This window comes from Anabrus simplex, chromosome 1 (genome assembly GCF_040414725.1).
Source record: "Anabrus simplex isolate iqAnaSimp1 chromosome 1, ASM4041472v1, whole genome shotgun sequence".
Taxonomy (NCBI): Eukaryota; Metazoa; Arthropoda; class Insecta; order Orthoptera; family Tettigoniidae; genus Anabrus; species Anabrus simplex.
In genome coordinates this window covers 221,314,254-221,340,912 of record NC_090265.1, presented here as the reverse complement: position 1 = coordinate 221,340,912, position 26,659 = coordinate 221,314,254, and the positions used below count along the sequence as shown (strand labels likewise).

The window sequence follows — 26,659 nt, the reverse complement described above, 5'->3', positions numbered from 1 at the left end:
TGTCACATGTTTGCTCGTCCGAATCGCCCGCTTGCTCAACACGCGAAGGTTAGTATGATGATAAGCAAATATGTGTGTGAATGAAGCCTATATCATACATCTACATTTTAAGTAGCTTAGTGGTGCGAACGGTAGAAACCTTGGCTTTCAGAGGCCAAGAATAGTCACTCAGCAGGTTCAGCAAGTAAACTGAGAATGGGTGGCATACAGGGATGACGTATTAGAAATGGCAAGGAAATGCCTAAGAACAACTGTGTGCAAAGATTTGCAAAGGTTAACATCTTTGTGGAATGATGAAGTCAGAGCAGCTTGTAAACGTACAAAGAAAGCGTATCAAAAATGGCTCCAAACAAAAACCGATATAGATAGGGAAATGTACATAGATGGAAGATTTTAGCGGTACTGGAGTATTACGGGAATAGGGGCAAGCTATTACGGACAATCAAAAGTATTTATGTAAAAAAACTTTGCTGCAGCGAGAATTCAAGTAATCAAAGTAATCAGAGGTGATGGAACAAGCTGTAACGTTTTAACTTTATTGTCAAAGTGTACTTTAAACTTTGAAGAATAAGTCAAGTTTTAAGAGAGTTGGGAGTAAGAAGACAGTGACTAGATGAGAGAGAGCGTGGAATGTCATTACTGCAGTACCGGGCCAGTTGGCCGTGCGGTTAGGAGCGCGCGGCTGTGAGCTTGCATCCGGGAGATAGTGGGTTCGAATCCCACTTTCGGTAGCCCTGAAGATGGTTTTCCGTGGTTTCCCATTTTCACACCAGGCAAATGCTAGAGCTGTACCTTAATTAAGGCCACGGCCGCTTCCTTCCAACTCCTAGGCCTTTCCTATCCCATCGTCGCCATAAGACTTATCTGTACGTTGCGACGTAAAGCAACTAGCATAAATAGCATTACTGCAGTAGACGAATTGAGCTTTTAAAGGTAGGAAAGATCGCAATAGGAAGATAAAGTTGGAATTCAAAAGGACAAATTGGGGCAAATATTCATGTATAGGAAGAGAAATTAGGGATTGGAATCATTTTATCAAGGGAAATGTTCTATTAATTGTCCAGTTCTTTGAAATCATTTAAGAAAAGACTAGGTAAACAGTCGCTAGAGTATTGTCACCTGGGCGTCACTCCTAAATGCAAGTCAATGATGATTTGATTGGGGCCGATGACCTTAGACGTTAGGCCGCTTTAAACAACAACCATCATCATCATCGATTGAATTGATTGGCGATGTAGTTGGTCCTTTTTGCCTTTATCCTATTGCGGACCGAACAGTTTTCTACAGTTTCCCAACAAAGTTGTTCATTTCCACATTCCTTTGTTGTTCGTAGTCTACTTGGGTCATTTACTGAAAGGTATAAAGTGACAGGGAGGGATTCAGTTAGGTGAAAATGTAGTGAACTGTTTTACATATGGGGATGACTTGGTGTTAATGGCAGACTGTGCTGGAAACCTGCAATCTAATAGCTTGTAACTTGAGAAGAGGTGCAGTATGATGTGAAAATTAGTATTTTCAAGAGTAAAGTGATGCCATAGGGAAGATACCTAAGAAGATTGAATGCCTGGTATGAAATACGAAACCGGAGCGGGTTGATCATTTCAAATACGTTGCAATTGAATCAAGGTGCAATAAACCTAAGAGTACGCACAGAAAGGAAAGCAGATTTCCCGTTTTCAGACAGCCGGCGCCGACCAGCGCCAAGAATGTTTGAATGTTAGCAAATTTAAGAGTTTACGAGAGAGAGGGAGGTTTTTCTTTCGAAACACTGTACCGGCGCTCTTGGCTGTGTCGATGCCTCGAAACAACGTTTCACTGCTTTGAAACATCGAGGCTGCTTCGTTTGTCCCGTCGACTGAACAGAAACTTAATCGTTCCATGCTTGTTAGCGACTTCGATACTTCGAAACAGCAAAGCTTCGAAGCATCGTTCTTTAGTTTATCCTCTCGCTTCAATAGAAACAGTGCCCGACTCCATGGCTAAATGGGGTCCCGGGTTCGATTCCCGGCAGGGTGGAAATTTTAATCATAATTGGTTAATTCCGCTGGCACGGGGCCTGGGTGTTAATTACGATGCGCAGGCTCCCTACGGGCGTCAAATCAAAAGACCTGCATCTGGCGAGCCGAACTTGTTCTCGGACACTCCCGGCACTAAAAGGCATAGGCTACGCCATTTCAAGAGAAACAGTCAGTGTGGCATTCTGAATACGAATCGACACACGTTGATAAAATCATATTTAGAACCGTGAGGCAATTTATTAAACCTACAATGCGCTAATTTCTAACTGAACAATGTGAAGGTCTTTGTGTTACATACAAAAATGACATTTCATAAACAAAATAGCAAACAGTCGGCAGTTACCGGTACGGTGAAGCGTTCCTTATATCTCATTTCATTCAGTCTTAATTATTTAAGTTTTTAAAATGCAGTGAACATTTTACCAAGCACTTTAACTGTATAACTAGTATCTCTTGGTAGTATTGCAAGCGCTTAGCGAAGAAGCTAACGGTGTGTTTTACTATACGCTGATGCTACTGGTATCTCTTTATTTTTCATGCTGTTTTTTGTACATTTGTTAATTATTAGTCTAAATACTTCACGTACATAATAATGCATTCTGTCTATTAGAACGTTGAACAATTTGTTCAGTGAAGAGGACTTCACTATGAAGCGAGATTCATGTCACTGCTTCCGAGTTCCGGATCGCGTGACAACACACTTCTTCGAAGCAATTCACTGCGCAGTGTCGGCTGTTTCGAAACATAATTTCGCTCATCTGTATAGCAAATAAGACGCGCACATGTAAGAAACATGTTCATACTTGTCAGCGCTTGCAACCCCCGCCGATAAGTGTACCGGGATGAATCATTTACGTAGTTCTTGCTCCCTGATTGTCGTCGCAGATTGAGTGCAGATAGGGAAAAAAAAAGACATGGTTAGTGAGGTTTTAATAGACTGTCATCTGGAACAGACGTCATCACGTAGTTGCTCCGCTCGAGACGCGTGTTTGTTACGTGACAAGAGATCATCAGTCAGGCGGGTTGCATACCGTGACCGTACTGTACTTGCGCCACTGGCCTTCAGCACATACAGTACTACGTCATGTACTTCCCCTACTTGCTCGCTAAGCTGCTCTCGTTCCTCGAGAGCGGGGAGCAAACTGGCTGCGAAGGCATTTCGCTCTCGATTGACGATGCCTGATCTGGAAAGTTCTCTCCGAATTGCTATTATATCATTGCACCTGATATTAGGAGCCTTGTTCGTTAGGAACAGTGCTAAGTCTCGTATTGACTGTTAAAATGAAATATACTTACCTAGATACTTAATTAGTAGGGCAGTATAATTACATTGTTTTTATCACCCTTATTTAAGAATTGACTTTAAATATATTTAATTTGTTCAGTTCTACTTTAGTTTATGGTTATAATTACATACTGATTCGCGCACATCCAATATAAAATGAATATGAACATATACTGTAATATTAAATTTAAACATGCGGCCCATGAACCAATCCATGATGACTGTAGTGGTCCCTTGTAAAAAGAAAGTTGGACGACCCTGCTTTACGCGAACACCTTGAATGAAATGTGTGTGTGTATGCATGTAATGCGTCTATTATGGTAGTCTAGCTTCTGACAGCGAACCCTGGTTATTTCTGGTCTCTTTTTTTTAAACTATCTGACGAGGCATGAGCTTCATTTAACGAGGTCTCGCTTCTCCGATGTGGGTATTTTAAAGGGAACTTCTATAAGCGCCACCGCCATATGTCGTCAGCTGTGACGTCATAGGAAGCTAAATGAATCATTTTACAGAGGCGTGCCATCCGCGTCGTGTTCATTGGTGCTTTCAGCAGATAATGCGATTTCTCGCCTCTCTTTGAATGTTGTTAGGAAATGTTTATATCCACTGAGGAACTCGCACAGTTTGAATTACTGTGAAGATCATTGCTTGCCTTCCAATAATCGTACATGTGTCTTATTTTGCTTGAATGACTTGTTACCTTATGTTCAACGTCCTTTCAGCTATAACATGTGTCATTTCGTTCAACTGACAAATAGTGTTGAGTTTCTGCCCTGTTTAATTTATCCATTTATAAGTAATAATAATAATAATAATAATAATAATAATAATAATAATAATAATAATAATAATAAGACTCAAGCATTGAAGGTTGTGCTTCAAATCGCCTTTGAGAAGACGCTCTTCATGACAAACATAAAATCAGCGCCAAGGGAACTGGAGGTCGGACTAGGAAAAATTTAGCAGGCAGAAAAGTTTAAATACCTCGGTGAATGGATAGAGCCTAACCTATCAGAGAAAGAAGCCTTCGTGTCACGCATTAACAAAATGGAAATGGCCTACCAACTAACTAAAGACATCTACAATAAGAGATCGATATCCTTAAACGCCAGAATTAGACATTACTGCACTTATTCGACCAGAAGCTCTGTATGCGGCAGAGACTCTTACAATGAACAAGAAAGGTCTAATGAAAAACTAAAGAAAGGCAAGTTGTCTAAACTTATATTAACGTACTTTCAAGATAAGAAAACTAAAGGGGCATGGTTCACAGAAATTGAGGAAGATCTACGAGAAATGGAAATTTCTTCTAAAGATATCCTGGAGCGTGTTTTGCTTAAGGAAAAACTACGTACGTACAAAGGTTTCCAGGAAAAAGCCGAAGCTGAAGACGGAAGGCGTGGACCCACGAGGGTAAAGAACAACACCGGAGACGAATGTAGGAGCAATGGTTGGCAGCTAAAGATCGAAAAAGGAGGCAGTTGAACTGACGTGGTCCCTAGTTGGCCGAAACGAATAATAATAATAATAATAATAATAATAATAATATAATAATAATAATAATAAAACCTGTGCGTGGGGAAAGCAGATGAATACACCCACGGTGTTCCCTGCCTGGTGTAAGAGGCGATAGAAAGGGGCGACCAAGAGATGATGGACTCAGAACCATGAGACTACTTGTAATTAGTACCACTACGTGAGGAACACCATGGGTCGACGTTACTTGCGATTAGTACCACCATGTGAAGAACACCATGGGTCTATGTTACCTACGAGCAGTACAATTATGTGCGGAACACCACAGGCCTGGGCATTGCCTGTGATTAGTACCATCGTGTGCGATCGGGTGGCACAGACTGGTGTCGAGCGGGAATAGGTGCCGAGCGCTGCACTCGAATGGGTTGGTTCCACTGTGTTAAAAATGGGTCTGCGTTAACTATAAGTAGCACCACTATTCGAGGAACACGTTGCCGTGATTAGTACCACTGTGTGAGGAACACCACGGGTCTGCGTTGCCTGTGATTAGTACCACTACGTGAGGAACACTATGGGTCTACGTTGCCGTGATTAGTACCACTATGTGAGGAACACCACGGGTTTGTGCATAGCCCGTGATTATTACGATTGTGTGAGGAAGACTATGGGTCTGCGTTGCCTGAGAGTAGTACCATTATGTGCGGAACACCATGGGTCTATGTTGCCTGACGGTGTACCATAATGTGTGATAAACCGTGCGTCTACATTGCTTACGATTCGTACCACTATGTGAGCCGCGCCCATGATTAGTCTCACAATGTGCTGAAGTCTCACAATGTGCTGAACACCATGGGTCTACGTTGCTTGTGAGTAGTGACCTTATGTGAGGAACACCATGGGTCTTTGTTACCTGTGAGTGGTGCCATTATATGTGACATACCATGAGTCTGCATTACCTGTGATTAGTACCACTATAGGAGGAACACCATGGTTCAGCTTTACCAGTAATTAGTACTATTATGAGAGGCCAGTGACCTGGACTTTCAGACAACAAGCATCATCTCAAAAAATAAGGCATTGTGAAATTGTGATTGCTTTGGATTAACGATCATTTTTTCATCATCATTCGGTTTAGATTCTACTCAGTGGATACATTTTGATTTTAATTATCGTTTTATTTCGTTGCACCTCGTACCATTAGGAGCCGATGACCTAGCGGTTAGGCCCATTTAAACAACAAACATCATCAATAATAATGGTAAATACATTACATTTGGTATATATTCCGATCGAAATCTCCACTTACAGTGGTATATTAACGAAATGACATAACAATGAGTACTCACAGCATGTAACGTATTGCATACGAGGGAAGTTTCATTAAACTTCATGCAGAAACCTGACGTGAAACTTTGTTGATATAATCAGTGTGCTATGAGAAAAAACAGCTGTCTGCTCCTGCTGCAAGGCCCCGAAATCGAAGCTGCAATCCTGCGTAGCTAGACGGTTTCGTCGGGAAAATCCGTGCCGCACTAGCGAGAAGACTTCAATAGCCGTCCTCCAGTATTACTGACCATGGTTCACGGTTTTCTGCTCACCGTCCCGCTGTTAGCTTGCCCACAGTGCGGGCTGTACAGTCCATCTGCAGCGGCTATACGTTATTTCCACATTAAGAAAACAGTATTACCGTACTTCTATGACAACAAGGTTGCCATGTCGAATGGCTCACTCAGCAGCATCACGGAAAACGGCGGCACATATATTGGTGAAACTGAGTATTTGATTTCAAGATAAAAGGGGGAAGAAAATAACTTGAAGATTATTTTAAGAAATTCAAGGGGGCGGGGCTTTTATAGGGGCTCATTTTGGTTTACAATACAGTACGGAAAAACGGCGACACACAAACTTGTGGAACTTAGTAATTAAGTTTAAAATAAAAGAGAGGAAATAACTTTTAGGAACGGGTGTTTTAGTGGGCCTCGTTTTGTTTTTCACAGCAACACGGGAATACTGTGGCACATAATTTTGTGAAACTCAACATCTAAGTTCAAAATAGGAGGAGGAAGAGACCAAGTTCAAAGTTATTTTTATTAACTCAGAGCAACATTGGGGGGGGGGGGTGTAAGTGGGGAGTCATTTTGGTTTTCACAGCAATACGGAAAGACGGTGGCACATTTCTGAAACTCACTATTTAATTTCACGATAAAGGGGGGGGGATATCCAAGCTGTAAATTATTTTTATTAACTCAAGGGGATGGGGGTTTAGTAAGGGCTCATTTTGGTTTTCATACCAATACGGGAAGACGGCGATGGATAAATTTGTGAAATCTGTATTTAATTTCAAGATAAAAGGAAGAAATGCAAATTATTTTTAGAAATTAAAGGGGACTGGGTTTTTTGAGGAAGCTCATTTTGGCTTACAGAGCATAATGGGAAAACAGCGGTACATACATTGTGAAATCTGTATTTTTTAAGTTCGAGATAAAAGGGAGAAGAAACTAAGCTGCAAAATATTTTTTTCTGAAATATAGGGAACAGGAGTTGTGGAGGCTGTTTTTTTTAAAGGTTTCTATAGCAGTTGAAGTTCAAGATAAACTGGGGAGGGAAATACACAACAGATAATTTTATAGGTTCAAGTGGTGAGAGATGCAGTTAGTTGCATTTTATAAATTTGCCCAGGCAACGTCGGGTACTTCGGTGCCGTCGTATCGCCCTATATAAAGAATGGTAAAGATAATTTTATAGGTTCAGGTGGTGAGAGATGCAGTTAGTTGCATTTTATAAATTTGCCCAGGCAACGTCGGGTACTTCGGTGCCGTCGTATCGCCCTATATAAAGAATGGTAAAAATTAAGTGCGCTTGTGAAACAAGTGATAAAAGTAAAATGCGCTTAAGAAACAACAGCTAAATAACAAAACCAAGCACAGATAAAAATGATAGCGAATTTCTGTATCTGTACAAGTCACGCCGTGATGTATCGCTGCACATCACAGCATCAAAATCTTCAATGACAACTGCTGTACAGTACAAGAATATTACAACACACACGCACGCAAATAAACTGATGACTTCTCTTCCAACAGTGATAGCTGCCGGCGATGCGCAGCGTAAGAGAGTACGCGTTACATGTAGGGCCTACCAGAGCAGCTCACAAGGAAAAATGAAAGGCAACAAAGCGATGGCTGTTCCCGCTCCCTGCGAATGTATTTATGAAATAGAGAAGGTTAAATAGTTATTTTAATAACTCGCTGGCAAAAAATGCCTAATCCTTTTTCTTTCTTTCATTATACAAATTGTCATATTCCTCAATTACGAGGAATTACGGGTGCAAAGAGGATGTATGTTCACTCCTTGTAGGTCCATAAGAGCAATGCTCTTTTCTTAACATGGAATGATGAATAGCATCATTTTCCTGTTGCTAATGTGCGTAATTCAGCTGTTTATTTTGGGACCTTACATTGGAAACAGACAACTGCGTTTTATCATTGGACTTCTCATAGCAGATAGGTTGTCACTAAAGTTTCAAGGTAGCTTTCGGACAGAAAGTTGTGACACTTCCCTTGTCAGTGTTATACTTTTAGTGAACTATAGTTATTTCTGATGTTTTCGTTAGGTAAGTTACCAGTTTACCACCAAAAGCACGTTAACTCTGTGAGTAAGGTAAGGCTTACTGTCGCAGTTGGATTTCAGATTCCGAACACACTACGTAAGAATATTTAATTTAAACTATTTTGGAAAGTGTATTTCATTGATGATCTCCCTTGCTTCCAGTATTTACTTCCAGTTTTTGCACGGTCGCAGTATGTCACATGCGCCTTAGCTGCGTCAGTGATCGTAGCTACCAAAGACATGCCCATCCTGAAGTTCTCTCAACGAGCAGGCGTGATCAGCTTCTTGGTCACTGCCTTCCTGATCACGTATCACTGTGCTTCTGTTAAATACTGCCTGTATGTTGCAGTTCGTTTAGCACTGGTAGAATTTCGGGTTCGTATCCAGCAGCACAAAGCAGCGATGTACAGAGTGCTTGTTATAAATGAGCATGGCCCACAGGAAGGGGGAGGGGTCCAAGTTCATCTCCAGATCCCGGGTCTGGACCATGTAGAGTCCCGGCATCCAGCCCGTCATTTTTGAAGTTTTTGAAAAAGCTGTCAATTGTTTTTAGTTTTCAGCGGGGGACACTATTCAGACTGGTGACGTTCACAAAGACAGTTTTTGGGAATAATGGAAATAGAGATGATGTACTGAAATTTTATGGAAACATTGAAGATTTGGACTCTGTTTTCTAGTATTTGCCAAAGTAGAAACAAATCAGTTCCCCGAGGTGTAGGGGTAGCATGCATGCTTTTTACCCGGAGGTTCCGGGTTCGACTCCCGGGCAAGTCGGAGCTTTTTTACCTGGACGTGAGGGCTGGTTCGAGGTCCACTCAGCCTACGTGATTACAATTGAAGAGCTATCTGACGGTGAGATGGAGGCTCCTGTCTAGAAAGCCAAGAATAACGGCCGAGAAAATTCGTCGTCCTGACCACACGACACCCCGTAATCTGCAGGCCTTCGTGATGAGCAGCGGTCGCTTGGAAGGCCATGGCCCTTCGGAGCTGTTGCGCTGTGGGGTTTGGTTTTGTTTAGAAGAAAATCAACTGAAGGATAAAGTCATGAGAGGCCAAGTTTACTATTTACCATGGTACTCTCAAAATGTATTTATTTCCCTATATGGTGAAAAACTTTTGAAAACCATTTTGTATCAAAGAGAAGAGGCATTTTTTGTGGAAAAATTGTTAATGCAATACCCAACGTCTGCTACCAAGAACAGGATGTTCTTATTCTGCGTTATGTTTTATTTTTTTTCAAAATAAACAAACAAACTTATTTTAAATTTTTGTGCAAGGTATTGAATGTATGAACATTAGTGGCAAAACAGGCGATGCAAGAACAGATGAAATACAGTTCAACTTCTAAACCCTTCAAGTGCCGCTTGCAGATTGTCGTGCACAGGGTTGCGTCAAGTAGAAAGGATTATTAGGCCGTGTATGTAGTGTTTCGCCCAGAGCGTGTCATTTGGACTGATATCCCATTTTATTGTTATGACTTTTTGATCTGCGGTCGTGAAAACCTTAACTGGCTTGCTAAATTTCTTTTGCTTTACTGTCCTGGATACCAAAACCGTTCAGAATTTGATTTATAACCTTCTAGTTGAGATACATACGAGGGTGAGACAGAAACTTAGTTTTCCTTTTTATTGCTCGGGAGCAAGGAAATGGAATATCTTTTTCGTTCATTTCGCAAAGAAGCGTAGATAGATGTTAAGTGACTCTTGCTGTATAAAGATCTGTTGTACGTTCGATTTAATCTCGGCTACAGTATGCCTACTTGATTCTTGACGTCGACTTGAATTTAATCATTAAGTTATTTGACGAGGGTTCGTGCCTAAAACCTGTACTTACCTGGATAATATCCATAAAGTGGATTACCAGACAAACGAGAGGGAATGGCTGGTTCTGTCCTTATTTGAAGTCAAGTTTATATTCGATAAGACTTCTCGCGTATTATTGTTGTTGATAATAATAATAATAATAATAATAATAATAATAATAATAATAATAATGTTTTAAAAGTACATTCGCCACACCAATTCGTACGATGTTGACATGCAAAATATCCTCTAGTTTCTACTGGTGTTACGTCGCATCGCCACAGAGAGGTCATACGGCTACGATGTTTTGAGATAAAGCTAGAACAGAAAGGACGTGACTGTGGCCTTAACTAAGGTACACTTTGGCATTTGCGTGGTGTGAAAATGGAAAATCACGGCAGAACCATCTTCTGGGCTGCCAACAGTGGGATTCGAACCACCTTTCCCTGAATGCAAGCTAACAGCTATACGCTCTGAACCACACAGCCACCTCACTTGCTTGTTAATGGTCTCTCGTGACACATTTGTTGTTTAACCGACAAAATAAATTAAAAACTGTACCGTAGATCGCCCGACAGAGGTCCATTTCTCTTCAGTCTGGTAGAGTAACACGGATCGTCTAAATTGACATCTAGGTAGTCTAGTTAGCGTCAAATCAAAATGCCTGAGTTGAGTCCGTACGGTCATCATCATCATGCAATAATAATAATAATAATAATAATAATAATAATAATAATAATAATAATAAAATGAGGCTTTCACTACCGTTGTCTTGAATGTGTAAGAAATTGTCTAGGCTTGTAGGCCGTGGTTCAACTGGACTCGTAGCTCCTGACGTTTTATCAGAAACTGCGCCCAGTATTTACAAGTCGTGACAACTTGAAGAGAGACTAAACCATGCTTTTTTCATGTTTCTTTAAAGCCATCTTTATCGTGGACGAACTCTTAAAAATAGAAGAATTTATTGCGTGCTTCTCCTAAGACTGATGAAGTTATGTCTTTAGGTCGTAATTGAAGCGACAAAAATAATACAGTAGTTGAAAAAAGCCTCTGTCATTTGTTTTTATGCCTCGTCCTCGACATCAGATGTTAACTCCACAGTTTCAGTTTGTTGATAATGTTGTACATGCTCAATCAACTCAAGTAGAAAGTTTTGCTAAAACTTCGAAAACTTAATCTTCTCGGCAGCATTTTTTGCTTGGTTATGGCCGATATTATGACGCTGCTGAGTGCTGTAGCGGGCTAACGGTCACACTCCCATCGTCTTGCTTTTTTTCTTGCGGGAATAGGATTCTTAATTTTAGTCTTGTGCATTCAGCACTCCACCTGACGTTTCTCTATTGATATTCCTTAAAGCCAGTAATAATGCAGGTGGTATGCTCACAGCAGCTTTCTATGCTATAGAAATGCTTCCTTCAGAATTTTTATTCTGAAAAAAGTTTTGGTTTACATCCATTTTCGGATATCTAAAACATGTATAGGATTAGAAACGAATAGTTCAGCTCAACTTCCGTAATTTGTTACATAAAAAACGTTTATATTAACGCATAATGATTTCGGTTTTCTGGGGTCGGCAGTAATGTGGATTAAGCCGTGTTTTACGGCCTGGTGTCCTTCCTTATATGGATGGATGTGATCAATATGGCATTTTTCTGTGGAGGTTAGCAGTGTGAATGTGAAGATGTGTATTAAGACGATCACAAACATCCATACAAACAACCGAATGTGGTTAAAATTCCCGGGCCGGGCGGGAATTGAACCTAGGGTCCTGTGAACCGAATGCCACTACGCTGGCCATTTAGCCACGGAGCCGGACAGCGAAAAGCAGATACAAGTGAGCAATATATTTCAGAGCACTTTAACATGCTTATTCATAGAGTATGGCTCATTTGTGATATTTGTACCCTCATTTTCAAAATTATAGGTACAAACTGAAAGAATATGTACAACGCAATGAAACAAGGAAAGAGGTCGCAATAAACATAGATTCAGAAACCAACCGTTTCCGAGATATAACGCAGTCTCGTTATAATGTTGATTATGCTTTATGTTCCAGATACTAGACTCCAGATTGGGTATCAACAGTGTCTTGTATTTGTACTGGCATTTGAAGGAGTTCTCATGGTATCTCAGACGTTCACACGTGTGTACAGGAAATGGATGTCGGCGATTTCTTTGTTAGATAAAGTGTGACATGCCACGATAACTTCTACAGATGGAGCCTGGTGCGTGGAACATAAAGCATGACCACCACTATAATGTGATAACTCGGAAGCGGTTCGTTACCTTACTTGTGTCCATTAGGATTTTTTTCCTTGTTTCATTCTCTTCTGCTTGCCCGTGCAGGTTCTACCTATGAAACACCTTGGAGATCCTGAAGCACGTACAGCGGCCAGTGACATAGGTCTCTCTCAAACAAGCTGGGGCTACTAATGGACAGTATACTTACTATCTTAACTGAGTTATGTCGTCGAGGCTTCTTACCAGGATGGTCTTGGTTTGAATCCCAACCAACGCATATGGGATTCAAAAAATGTAAAATCACTTTACTGTGGTTCAGATTCCATGTGGAACTAGATGTACCGTGGCTGTGGTCTTGTTCTTCTACAGCTTTTTTCACACTCTCGTGGGATCGCGAATTTGAAGTATGTCGCATATGTGGACTTGGCCCTGATTTATGACCAGATATCGTTCCTAACGCCAACTATATGTAGAGGAATGTATTCGATGTTGCGTGTTTCTATGGTGGTTGGTAGTGTAATGTGTTGTACATAGTTGAAGAGGTGTGTATTGAGACACACAGAGCCTACGTGCGAGAGAAATGAACCAGATATGGCTAAAAAAATCCCGATTTGTCAGGAATTCGAACGCAGAACCCGCTGAATCGCAGACCGCGAAGCCTACCTATCAGCCAAGTAGTCCGGCATGTACTGTGGCTATAATCACTATATCAAATATAACAGAATTCTACTAGCTTGCTTGGTAATCATGTGATTAAGAATATTTTTTGTTATAAAGAAAACATATCAGATTCTACCTGATATTAAACAAAGTACGTGATTTGGTAGAATCTGATGTTATTTCAGGAACGAAACATTCTATTTTAATTAAGTTGTAATGTTATGGGTTGTTATGTGTTTTAATTTTTATAAAGGTATTTTCTAATTTTTACGTATTTATACAGTAAATTAGTTTCGACAGACTAAAGAACCTAACAATTATGAAAATACCTACAATAAGTAATGATTTCTTGTGAACAGAAATATTTTATGGCCGATCACATAATTCATGGTGTAGATCCTCACCATCAGACGACCTAACATATTAAGCAGCTTGTTGTACACCACCCGTACAATGTAACGTATGTATGTTTGTTATCTATGTATGTATGTATGCATGCATGTGTCCGACTCGTTGGCTGAATGGTCAGCGTACTGGCCTTAGGTTCACAGGGTCCCGGATTCGATTCCCGGGCTGGTCGGGAATTTTAACCTTAATTGGTTAATTCCAGTGGCTCGGGGGCAGGGTGTTCGTACTGTCCCCAATGTCCCTGCAACTCACACACCGCACCCAACACTATTCTCCACCACAATAACACACAGTTACCTACACATGGCAGATGCCGCCCACCCTTACCGGAGGGTCTGCCATACAAGGGCTGCACCCGGCTAGAAATAGCCACACGAAATTAATTAATGTATGTATGTTGAGGAGCGGCACAGGCACAGTTTAAATTTTACATTAGGTCAAATACAACCAGTTTCCACTGTCTAATTCGCTCGACAGTCTGTTACATTTAAATATGAAGTTAAATAAGAATAATTAACTTTAACGGAGGCAGTAAGTGCCCATTCTACATGGCCTTAGAGAAAATAAAAGGTTAAAACTATTGGCAGTAAATCAAAATGTTAGGAGGCGAACCCTTGCACTCCTTTGAAGTTATCTTGAAAATACTTCAAACCCTATGTGGGCTTATGGCCCGAAGTTACAGAGGCTACGCCTATACTATGGAGGTGACTAGATGGGGAGAAAATTGAGATTACAAAAGGAAGAAATAAATTTTAAAGATTACGAAATCGTAGTCACCCCAATACCAAGTTGAATAGGAATAAAATTGGGTTCAGATTCTTTAGTACGTAAGTTAAACTAAGGTCTTTAGACTTGTTTGAAAATTTACATTAAAAGCTTCATTTTTACATTAGGAAATAATGTTGAAACCTTCCCCTCAAGTTTTCTGAGACTATCACATGATTAAAAGATGTCAGCCATTACCTTGCGCTGGTGGGCCTTCCGGAGATAGGCAAGGCTAGCCCCCTGCCTCCTCTACGAAAACACTCTAAACCTCTTCACTGGAGCGATTGAAGGACCACATGGCGCAAAAGGTCCCAGCTTTTATAGCGGAGAGGAAGGTTCCAGAATTCTCTAGGCCGAAGCCCTGTACACACCCACATATTCAATTGGTTGGTTTAATAAATGTACAAAATTCCTGATTGGTCGAAAATTTAGAAGAAAGAAGGAATAACAGTGCTAGTGACCTGAGAACACAAAAAAGAATTTACAACATTCCAGTTCTAAAAACCTCAAAATTACAAATTTCTTTGAAAATTAATTGTTCATCTTCCATCAGAGACATGTAGACATTACAGACATCTGACGATAAACGTTCTAACTTCTTCCAATCCACAGTTTGAAGTACACGATACATGTGGCCTTCTAAAAGGCACATGGTTTAAATGCACGGAGCGGGTGTACCTCCGATACATTTATTATTATTATTATTATTATTATTATTATTATTATTATTATTATTATTATTAATTTAATTGAAAGTGCTTTTTAGGCCTTCTACGTTCCACAGTAGGATGTTTAGAGTTTTATCAGACTTACCCTCTTGGGTAACGGTAGATTACCCTGTCTGGGCAGAGATCAGCATGCATAATTAAATGTCTTTCTTCCGTCGGTATGCCAATTTTGAAGACCTTGCTTGTGCCTCGTGAGGGTAGTTGTTCACATCCGATAATCTTGGTGATTCCGTTTGATGTTAGGTGTTCTTTTATGTTCTCTTCCGTTGTGTCAGAGTCTAGTCTCCTAAGAAATATCCAAGGGGTCTGCGGTGCTGCTCTCAGCTTTCCTATCTCGGGGCCTCCGGTGCCATGCTGCAGGGGGGTCTTCTGCACTTCGTCATATTTACTCGATTCTGCACGTGTTGGGATATCATGGTTGATCCTCTTTACGGGTAGGCTGGGCCAGCATTTGTTTGTTTCCATGTTGCGTCCATTAGTTGATCGCCACTGTGTCCTGTTAATGTTTCAGTGGATTTGATTGGTGGTCTGATCAGGTTTGCTGCTTCTGACGTTTCTATATTGCCTTGCGGTTTGGTGTTTTTCTGAGTTCGCCTTTCTGCTATTAGGTCTGCCTGGTGTAGTTGTGTCTCCAGAATAAGTCATTTTTTTCATTAGGGTATTGGAAACTTCTTCGAGTTTCTTTTTTATATCTTCGCAGGATTGTTTGTTTTCCATGGTTAGATCTTTGACTTGTTGGCCTATCTCATGGTTTGTTGTCGCCGTAGGGGTAAGACCATTCGTTTGCAGATGCATTTTGCAGGTATCACACATCCACAGGAGCTTTTTTTTTTTTTTAGTGCAGAGCGTTAAACTCCGTTGTTGTCATTGAGGTACACTCTTTGTGAAACCAGCTGTTACATCTTCCGTCGCAGCTAACTGCGATTTCGGATGTCCTTGGCACATTTTGTGCACGTGATGATTTTGTTTTTCTTGTGCTCCATTATGGGTTTCTTAATGTGATCCGAGTGTATCGTCTGCTGTATGACGTTCTGTAGGAGAACCTTCGTGCCAGATTTTCCCCTACTGGTGTATTTCGTATCGCAAGACGTTTGCTGATTGGAGAAAGATCTCTCACTGCTGTAGCGTCCGGCGGTTACTTTCCTATTCCTCAGGAATCTGGACCCAAAATGGCGCTCACTACCCGAATAAAAGCTCGTTGACTACTATTCCTTGGTGCCAACAGATCGATTTACTCTTGGAAAGTGAATTAATAACAAATATGGCTGATCTCACCGAATCAATTCAAGCAGTAGATTTAAGCCAGTATTTACTTATACTTAGAGCCTGTATTGCATAACACTCCCACTGACGAGATTTGTTACACCAATCAACGTAAGTACTGTCTTCATCCTCACTTCACTTTTAAACTGTCGTTACTAACTTTTCGCTTTACTCGCTATATTCACGCTTCTATGTCAACAATGCACTTTCAACAAAGCACCTGAAGACATCTGGTCAGAGAGTGACATCATAGTAACCACTGAAACTTTGACAGAACCACTCAATCTTGCGAACCACTACTCAATCCACTCACTTTCAAAACCAAAGCTAAGAGGGAGGGTCCTCCATATTCTACAAACCTGCAGTTGAATCAATCACTAAAATATTTAAGAAAGACAACTCGGTAATAATGAATACTTCAAAATTAACAATAATAGGATTATATATAACGGACGGCTCCTCCTTAGAAGACACAGTAGAGGTAATAGCTGAATCCATTGCCCGAACGAAGTCAGACAAGAACATCATCCTGGCGGGAGATTTCAATTGTAGAAACGACAAGCCCAGCAATAAAACGAGTGCCATGCTGAATATGCTATACGAAGAAGGATACACCCTGATCAACAAACCAGGCGAAATAACCTACGTCACTCATAACGGCACAAGGTGATAGATCTAGTTTTTTTTTTTACAGAGGGAACATCTCCATAAGGAATCATAGTGGTCTTTGGACGGCATCCTCTACACCACTTACCAAACATACACCCATCAGGACGACCAGCACACTCAGAGCTCACAAAGAGAGTGCGCCGAGCAAAATAACCAAAAGAACTTCCAGAAAGATAGACGTCAATTCTTTAAACAACAACACTAGTGCAATATATGAAGCTAATCAGCGTCTAAAAGCCAACAACACAAACCGTGCGTTGGTAACGATACAAGAAGCCCTAAAAACTGCAACCATCCCTGTAATACAGAGGACAGCCAAACCATGGTTCGATACAGAATGCTATCTGCTGCGAAACGAAGTTCTGCAAGTCCTACATGAGGCCAAACTACATAAAGAAAGGACCGTTCTGGAAACATACGCAGTCAAACGCAAAGAGTACAAAACCATGCTGAAAGCGAAAAAAGCTCTGTATGTAGAGAATCAAGCCCTTAGGCAGGCAAAAGAAGCACTTAAACACCCTTTTGTAGCCGCCAGGAGAAAATCCAATAGACTAGCGGAAATCCAGATCGAAGTATGGGAAAAGCACTTTTCACAGATTCTGAACCTAGCACAATCGCAAAGTGCATACAACACTACCCAGCACACAGGAACTAGCCCAGTGTCACAATTCACAACAGAGGAAGTGAGAGCAGCAATAAAGGAGACAAAAGACAGGAAGGCGACCGGCCCAGATGGGATCTACAACGAGATGCTAAAAGACTCAGCAGAAACACTAAGTGAACTATGGACAGACCTGTTCAGTAGATGCCTATCATCAGGGGAGATACCAGACGAATGGAGGAAATCTACGATAAAAGTCATCTACAAAGGTAAAGGCGAAAGCAACGACCCACACTCATGCCGTGGTATTGCCCTGGAGAATACCATTTTCGAAGTCTTTACAAGCCTAATCCTCAAGAGAATCACTCCGGCACTAGATCCAATGATCCCTGAACAGCAATTCGGGTTCACGAAAGGAAGGTCCACCTTGCATGCCGTAAGGAATCTATTAAACGACATAGAGGAAGCTCTTAGACATCCCAAAGGAATATTTCACACAGTATTCGTAGACTTCACAAAAGCTTTCGACGTATTGACCAGATCAAAGGTTGTTCAGAAACTAGAACATATGCTAACGGAGGACCACGGATTCGTACGGGTAATAAGGAACATTTTGGCCTACAATAAAGTGGAAGTATATGACGGAATATCGACCTCAAAAGAACTAATTCAGACAAATGGAGTTCTGCAAGGGGACCCACTGAGTTCCATCCTGTTTAACGTCGCGACAGCAGACATCACAATATTTCTAGAGGAAACAACTTCAGTTTCTCTCTGTGTTTACGCAGACGACATGGTCCTGGGTTCCCCAAACCGGCAAGAGCTACAGAAAGCCCTAAACAACCTTCACAATTGGGCAGTTGATAACGATCTCAACATAAACCAGAGAAAGACAGTGTACATGGCTTTCCGAAAAGGGGGAAAACTAGCAGCGGAAAACAAAATGACGCGGCGAAGAACAACTCACGTCGGTCAGTACCTACAAATACCTCGGCGTCACCCTGCAAACAACGTATCACTCTTTCAGACACCACATAAAGGAACGAGCAACAGCTGCCATCAGAACAATATACGATCGAAAAACATAACCTAACTCTCACTACGAACAGCAATGACACTCTTCCACGCCAAAATAATTCCCACTATCTCATAGAGATAATATGGGAAAGGCTAACCACAACAGACCTCACCACGATAGAAAAAGTGAAAGCACGATTTCTTAACAGAGCACTGGGCGTTGCAAGCCCCCGTCCAGACTAATCTATGAATTAGCAAGGGGACCTTTCTATATAGAAGACCTCCGATTCAAACTACACCTGCCATCTACCCTGCAAATGGAGAAGGAACTTGAGCAGAGGCATCTGAAGCAACAGGACATACCACTGGATGTTTACGCAACGGAAGCAGTGACCGATAGACGATGGGCACAGGAAAATCAGGAACTAAGAAACGTAATCACTAGAATCGCCGTACACGGCTTCCATCACAAAATTTGCAAAAACATAAAATATCATGAACCGAACAAAGAATGTATATGTTCTCTGTGTGAGATTGCATGCGACAAATACCACATAACACTGTGTAGTAAAAGGGAAAAGAGCATAGTTGACTACAGCAAAGACTAAACCACCTCGAGCATCTGTGAATCGCAGTATGTTGTGTGACTATATTTCATGTTTACTTTGTAACCTTACAACCTATTGTTGTAGCCCATTATATGGCCATTTGCCTGCAATAAATTCTTATTAAATTATTATTATTATTATTATTATTATTATTATTATTATTATTATCATCAATTTTCGAACTATACCGACTCCGGCAAACATTCACTCTAATACATCACAATCGCGTCAAATTGAGGAAGAAATCCCCATCGCTCTGATATTTGATTACATCGTATTTAGTACTTTGTGTCATTCTTACTTTTTATGGTATGAGTGTACAACAAATGAATATCAGCACTTAGAAGGCAGCGACTTATGAATTTGCTCACTCAGAATTCGTTAGGAACTTCTTCTTAAACTTATAGCTACGAAATATACTGTTTCTTATAGATTAAAAGAATAACCGAACTGATGAGTAAAGAATGTTAATCTTTTACTTCAATACCACCTTCCCGTTTCCCTATGGGTTCGGTGAATCACTCGTGCTGAATTGTTTGTTTGTTTGTTTATTAGTGAACAAAACGGGCGTTCAGCCCCGAGTACATGTTCACAATAATAATAAATAAATAAATACTAAATACTGCTACTGTACACCTTGGCCGTGCCATGAAGCCTGTCAGATACTCCGGAAACGTGACCTCAAAAATTAGGTCACCACGGTAGTCATCTTCCGTCTCTTCATGCCACGTCCATCTACTCCCCTGTCTATTTCTAAATTCACACATAAAACATCAATAACTAATAAAATTAATAAACGTAGTCCAACCTAAGCCACCCCTCTCCACCATATCCAAAATAAAATAAACAATAAAACAAAAAGACCTAACGCTACAGTTATAGACCAGACCTCCTCAGCCGGGCCTATATTTACATTCTATTGCTGGTGTTGCAACTCTCTGCTTGTTATCATTCACACGTACCCACTCATCACGCAAACCTTCATTCTTCAGCATTTTCATCACCTTTATTGTTCCCTGACCTACTCCAAAATAAGCTACAACAGCAACATTACACTATTGCATACCAAACCAGCCATCTTTCAGTTTTTGCTTACTCTCACGCATACACATAGACCGCTATGCCACTTCTCTAATTACCATCTAGTTAAGACATACTTCTACTCTCACCACATTTTAACAATGAATACCCCATCATCACAACATTTCAGCCTCCACAAATAAATACCCTAATAATAATAATAATAATAATAATAATAATAATAATAATAATAATAATAAACCTCAGATCACCAAAAGAAAAAGAAAAAGAAGAAAAAGTTATCGTATTCCGTAGAATTAACCCCCCAGAATCAATAGAGTAAAACTAAAAAAAAGAAAATCTTAGTAATAATAATAATGAAAGTAATAATAATAGTAATAATAATAATCTATATATCAGAGTATTATTTCTTCCCCCTCTCCATCCAAACAAACCAAAATTAAAAATTAAATACTCATACCAGACACCAGCCTCCACACATAAATACCATAATAATAATAATAATAATAATAATAATAATAATAATAAACCACTCAGTTCACCAAAAAAAAGCGAAAATTATCGTAGAGTAAAACTAAAAAAGAGAAACATAGTAATAATAATAATGAAAGTAATAATAATAGTAATAATAATAATCTATGTATAAGAGTATTATTCGTAACAGTCATTTGCTGTAGCAGTCTCTTACTCAATATTCAAGCATGCTCATCAAGTGTCCTTATTTCGTTCTGCGCTTTCGTCACTTTATTGTTACTGACCTACACCTAATCAATACTGCAAACAACACAAATACCAATCACGCATATACCAACACCTCTCCAACCTCATATTTCTTTCTCCTCTCCATACAAACAAACCAAAATTTACAAAATGATAATAAACTCATCTCTCTCACATTATCACGTCAAATAAATAATTAGATGAATAAATAAATAAATAACTAAATATACAATACCCCCTACCCACATATAAAATAATAATAGTGATATCAATAATAATAATAATAATAATAATAATAATAATAATAATAATAATAATAATAATAAAATAATGGTAATACTCATAATAATAATAATAATAATAATAATAGTAATAATAATAATATTAATAATCAACTGGCCAACGGTAGATTCCCTCTATGAACCGTTTGCCTTACTTACAGTAAATAATAAACTTATTCCACTCTCACATATACATATAGATCCCTATGCACTACTTCTCTGAAATACACTATAATTAAAAGACATCTTACCCTACACAAGTACTCTATATACCAATGTCCAAACCTTACCAACCATTCTCGCTTCTCATCTCTACTTTCAGTAACCAAACCACCTACTACTGTTTTTTACTTCTAGTAACTACCCCCCTCTCATATCCACTTGTACCCCACATTTCTGTCAGATCTCTGTTCCTGTATCTGGCCCTACTCTGGTCTAGGCTCCCCAAGTTTAACCTTGCCGTTACCTTTTTACCTTGCGTTTCCCTTACTTCACTGCATACACTTCCTTTACTTCCCTCTTCACTGCAAATAGCCATATTCTCACTTCGCCTCTCTACCAGCACTTCTTCACTCCGAACACTGTTATTGGTCACTTTAGCACTTGGCATTTCTCCCTGCCTCTCTTCACACGGTACACTGATACTTCTGGTATTTTGCCTGTCATCTCCACTAATCGCTGCACTACTCTCTTTTTCTTCGGCCTGCTTTGACTTCATCCCTACGTCCATCCTCAGCACACTGTTATTTGTATTACTCCTCATTTGCCTACAGTTTATTGCACTACTCTCCTTTTCCTCATCCTGTTTTAACTTCAATTCTAAATCCATCAATCTATCCACAGACCAGATCCTCTTCCAGCTTCTGTCTGACACCACTAGATTTTGACCTCTAATAGTTGCCTTCAGCCCCTTTTTTACAGCCAGTATCCTGTGTTTTCTGAGTATCCTCTCGTTTTTGATCGCGTCACTTCCTACGTCTCTCTTTATCCATATTTTCTCCCTCTGTACGTTTCCCGCATTTGTTAACACAACATCCGCCATCAACGTTGAAAACAATTGTAGCTTTATAGGCCTGTTGCCTCTAGTTCTCCCCACTCTCTGCACATCATCAATATCTACTTCACTAAAGTTTATTTTCATTTTTCCCTGTATTAGATCCACTACTTTATTAAGTTGTAAGTACTTTGCTTTCTCTCGACTCCTCAGGCACTCCATAAATAAACAAGCACTTCTTCCTTCTGTATAAAGTATTTGCTTCCACTTCTGCTTTCAGCCTGCAATTCTCCTCTTCAAGTCGTCCTACTTTTTCCCTTAATGTTACCACTTCCTCGGTGTTATTTCTCGCCTGTGCATCCATGTCGTCCGTTTTTTCTCTTATCCATACTTCCATTTTTTCAATCTTACTGGTTTGTTCTTCAATCATCTCTTTTATTTGCCCGAAAGGGCAAACTTCTGTCAGCACCTCTCTTACAGCTCTTTTGATAGCGTCCATATTTTCCCTTTCCTCATTTCTACTAGATGACGGGCCTGGGTTCAACTCGACCCCCCCAATACATAGTAAAACTATAATCACTGCTGCCGATAACAATAGTTCTCCTTTCCTCTCCATATCCATTCTACACCCACCTGGCTTCTTTTCTTCTTTCTTCATTTTCCTCTGCCATCTTCCTATCGTCACTCTGTACTGTTCTATCCCAATCATTGTCGACCCACTTCTCGGCGACGTTCCAACACTCCACACTCTCGAACTCCACTCCCCTCCCGGGACCCACAGCTCACTGCGACCTCCTTCGACCGTGGCTTAGGCAAGACTGGACTCGTGCTGAATTAGAAATCAGGCTGAGGGTTTGAAGACAGACGTTGTTCCTTACCCCACTTGCTGGTCCCATTGAACATCCCATCTGAAGTTGCCAGTATTCGAAGGCAGTACACTCAGTTTGTGAATGGAATGGTTAGAGCAGGAGTGTCAAACACATGACCCACGGTACCATTCCCAATGGCCCGCGGCAAAATGTGAAGTCCGTATTAAGTTTGACCATAATCTGATACGTTTTTGCGTAATGGTTTATATGAAACAAATACAAATGAACCACACAATAGAATATCTTTCCTTTGCCAGGTATGGAATTAATTTGTCTAATTTCCGTGGTTTCCCATTTTCACACCAGGTAAATGCTGGGGCTGTACCTTAATTAAGGCCACGGCCGCTTCCTTCCAACTCCTAGGCCTTTCCTATCCCATCGTCGCCATAAGACCTATCTGTGTCGGTGTGACGTAAAGCCCGTAGCAAAAAAAAAAAAAATTGTCTAATACGGAACCAAATTGTCATACAGCTCTATGATCATGTTCGAGCCCTTCCAAACAAGCTTAGGCTGTAGAAGAATCAGATCTCTAATAACGTTGTTCACTTTCAATAGCAAAAATCTATAAGAATATGTCCCATGTCAGTTAATATGTGACGCTGATATCAGGTCTCCGAAACGAATCCCATGAGAGATTTACGGATTTCCGGTGTTTTTTGCAGTTGACATTGAAAGCCTTAAGTAAGACATTAATTTCGAAGTTGCTGATTTCAGTGTGTTTCAGTGCATCAGGAAGCATATGAAAATGTGCCCGTACCAGAATTTTACTCAAACTACGTTGGTGAAAAGTACCCCACTATAAGTATGCATGCTGCAAAGATACAGTACTTTTAATCGGTAGCAAATATATTTGCAAACAGTTTCCCTCCCTCTCGAAGTTAAACAAATCCGCTTACAGATCAACATTTAAAATGTATTGAGTTGTATCAAGCCAAAATACTTCACCAGATCTCGAACATCTGGTAGGCGGGAAGTGATGCCAGGGTTCCAGTACCTTGCATGGGAATGTAAACTTTTTAAAAATTCTGTGCTCACATAGTGTATGTCTGTTCTTGCAACTTCTTGATTTAATGCAGTTTTTGTGCCACCTTCTGTCATGCAAGGTTATAATTCAGTAACATTTATATACATTTCGAATCAGCATATATGTCTACAATCGTACATTGAAATACTTTTTGTTTCGATCGGTGGTCCGCTGTGCTCTCTTAACTTATGTGACCCGCACACTCGGTCGTCACCCCGAGGCTCGACCATTACGTTAGCGGGATGCTGAAGTTGGAAATTAATAAATTCCACTATTTATTTACTTATTTATTTAATGGACATCTTGACTCCTCGGATAAAGTAGCGTCCCAGTAGCAACCCCTTTTTCTTAAAATAATCCTCTATTCACAAGCATTGTTGGTGATGCACATGGTTTGTTGTGTGTTCCAGAGCGAGTAGTGACCTCCTACGACATCATAAGCACGTGCGACAATACACGGGGCGTGGGCTGTAGCGGGTGGACCACGCCCACGACGCACCAAGCCCTGCATCCCGAAGATCCTCATGACGTCGGCAATGTTCACAGGTGAGTCTGTCTTCCAGTCGATATTGCAAAATGTATATTAAACTATCCATTCCTTTCTCTTCCTTTGTTTATTGAATCGTCGATTGAACATATCATCCTTACTTACGACGCACTCTTGGGAACACATCTGGCTGCTCACACGTTTTGTCTTACAAATCTTCAGTGTTGCCAACACTACCGGTTGTAAAAGTACAAAATTCAAACACGAAAATAAAGCAGGCTTCAATACAATTTGATGTAGCGCTGTTCGTTTGAATTTGTATGAATACATGAATAAAATATTATTTTCTCTCAATCACTGATTACCAGCAATAAGGGAAAGATTATTTATCTTATATATAAATTCGTTTTTCTGCTTGTACTTTTTTTAGTATTAACCTTTTACTAGTTTTTATGCCGGATAGGTCGAATGGTTGCCCATTTCGGGTTCATTTTAATTTTTGTCTGTCTGTCTTCTACAGCATAACGAAATAACGGATTGGGAAATGTTCATAAGAAGTGGTATTTAAATTTAGGGCAAGTAGAATCTTAGCTATACTGTTTTCGAAATAATTCAGCAGGAGGGAGCTTCGGAGAGGGTCTTAAAAAACTCGATAACTCTCTCTTGGGGTTGGTTTAACAGGAAAATTGCTCATGACAAAATTTATTTGGAAACTTTGCTCTATACCATTTTCCGATACAGCGGAAAGGAAAGGAAAATATCAGTGGCGTTCGTGTGAACATTAAAATTCGAGAACAGGTAACTAAGTGGAGTATAGAGAGTTGCTATGGAGACCTGGCAACGTTTTAAAGGCTTCAGATATCGCATACGTCCTCTGTATTCTTTGGGAAGGAAAGTATCGATGCATGGGAGATCGGTGTAATGCGTTGGAGTCAGTTCGGATTTAATCCAGTAGATATTTCAGAAAGCACAATTTTATGTTCTGGGAAGCAGTTTGGAAACGCTGGAGAATGTTGATAAACAATTACATATTTTATGCTAGAATAGAGAACTATCGTCAAGATATGAAGTGCTAGGGGGATTGTTCCTGTCTATACCCGTTTACGAACCGATACTATACCTACAGATATAGTAGTATCGGTCCCAGGCCTTGTGGTCTTTCCACTTATATATTTCAGACAGTTTTGACGGCGGACGTGCTTGTGAAATTGAAGTGTGAAATCCATTCTCGAAGTCTGTGTTCATCGATTTTACCCTCTCAGTTGGTGAAGGATTGGAAGCCTCCCACATCACCCTCCCTTGTTAGCCGTTCATCTCACGAACTGCAGACTTCAGTGTGTTAGCGGGTCACTTCTATTGGGTAATTAGGGCTTACGTGAGCAGAATGTTAAACGATGGAACATGAGGGTTAAATTTTGTGTCATGCTTGGGGAATTACAATAAATAACCTTCATATATCCAGCTATTCAATACAATTTTAATGCTCTTATATAATTAGAACATATTACATTTTACAGGACTAGTTTCAACGCATATTTGCGTCATCTGCAGCTGTTGTCGGAAAATAGGTAACTTTGTATATTGCCTATTTTCCGACAACAGCTGAAGATGACGCAAATATGCGTTGAAACTAGTAGGCAACTTTGTATATTGCCTATTTTCCGACAACAGGTGAAGGTGGCGCAAATATGCGTTGAAACTAGTCCTGTAAAATGTAATATGTTGTAATTATATAAGAGCATTAAAATTGTATTGAATAGGTGGATATATGAAGGTTATTTATTGTAATTCTTAGTTCAATACGGAAAAATGAAATTTCTTACGTTAAATATGCTTGGGGAACTCAGATTAACAGTGTTGTCTAATTTTTCAAAGTGCAGTGTAGTGATGATAATTGGGCTATGGATGTTCACCAGGTCAAAGCTCATATCCGTCTGATTCATCCTGTAATGAAACCCGCCGCAAGTAGGCAGAACTTTATGCTACTTTTGGGCCTTTGATGCATAAGTCCCTTCTGACGTCATGCACACGAAACAGACAGGAATTCATATTAGCGGTTTTCAACCAAAAATGAAGGCAAGGAGGGAAGAGGA

The 26,659-nt window shown here is 40.2% G+C and overlaps 1 protein-coding gene across 1 annotated transcript in view; it reads left to right on the top strand.

Annotated features, from left to right (window-relative positions):
* Positions 1–26,659, top strand: part of LOC136885896 (microtubule-associated protein futsch) — a 514,102-nt gene that overhangs the window by 70,288 nt on the left and 417,155 nt on the right. The window contains exon 2 of the mRNA XM_067158589.2: positions 24,490–24,625. Within this exon, the coding sequence (XP_067014690.2) occupies positions 24,490–24,625 (136 nt within the window). The remainder of the gene's footprint in view (positions 1–24,489; positions 24,626–26,659) is intronic.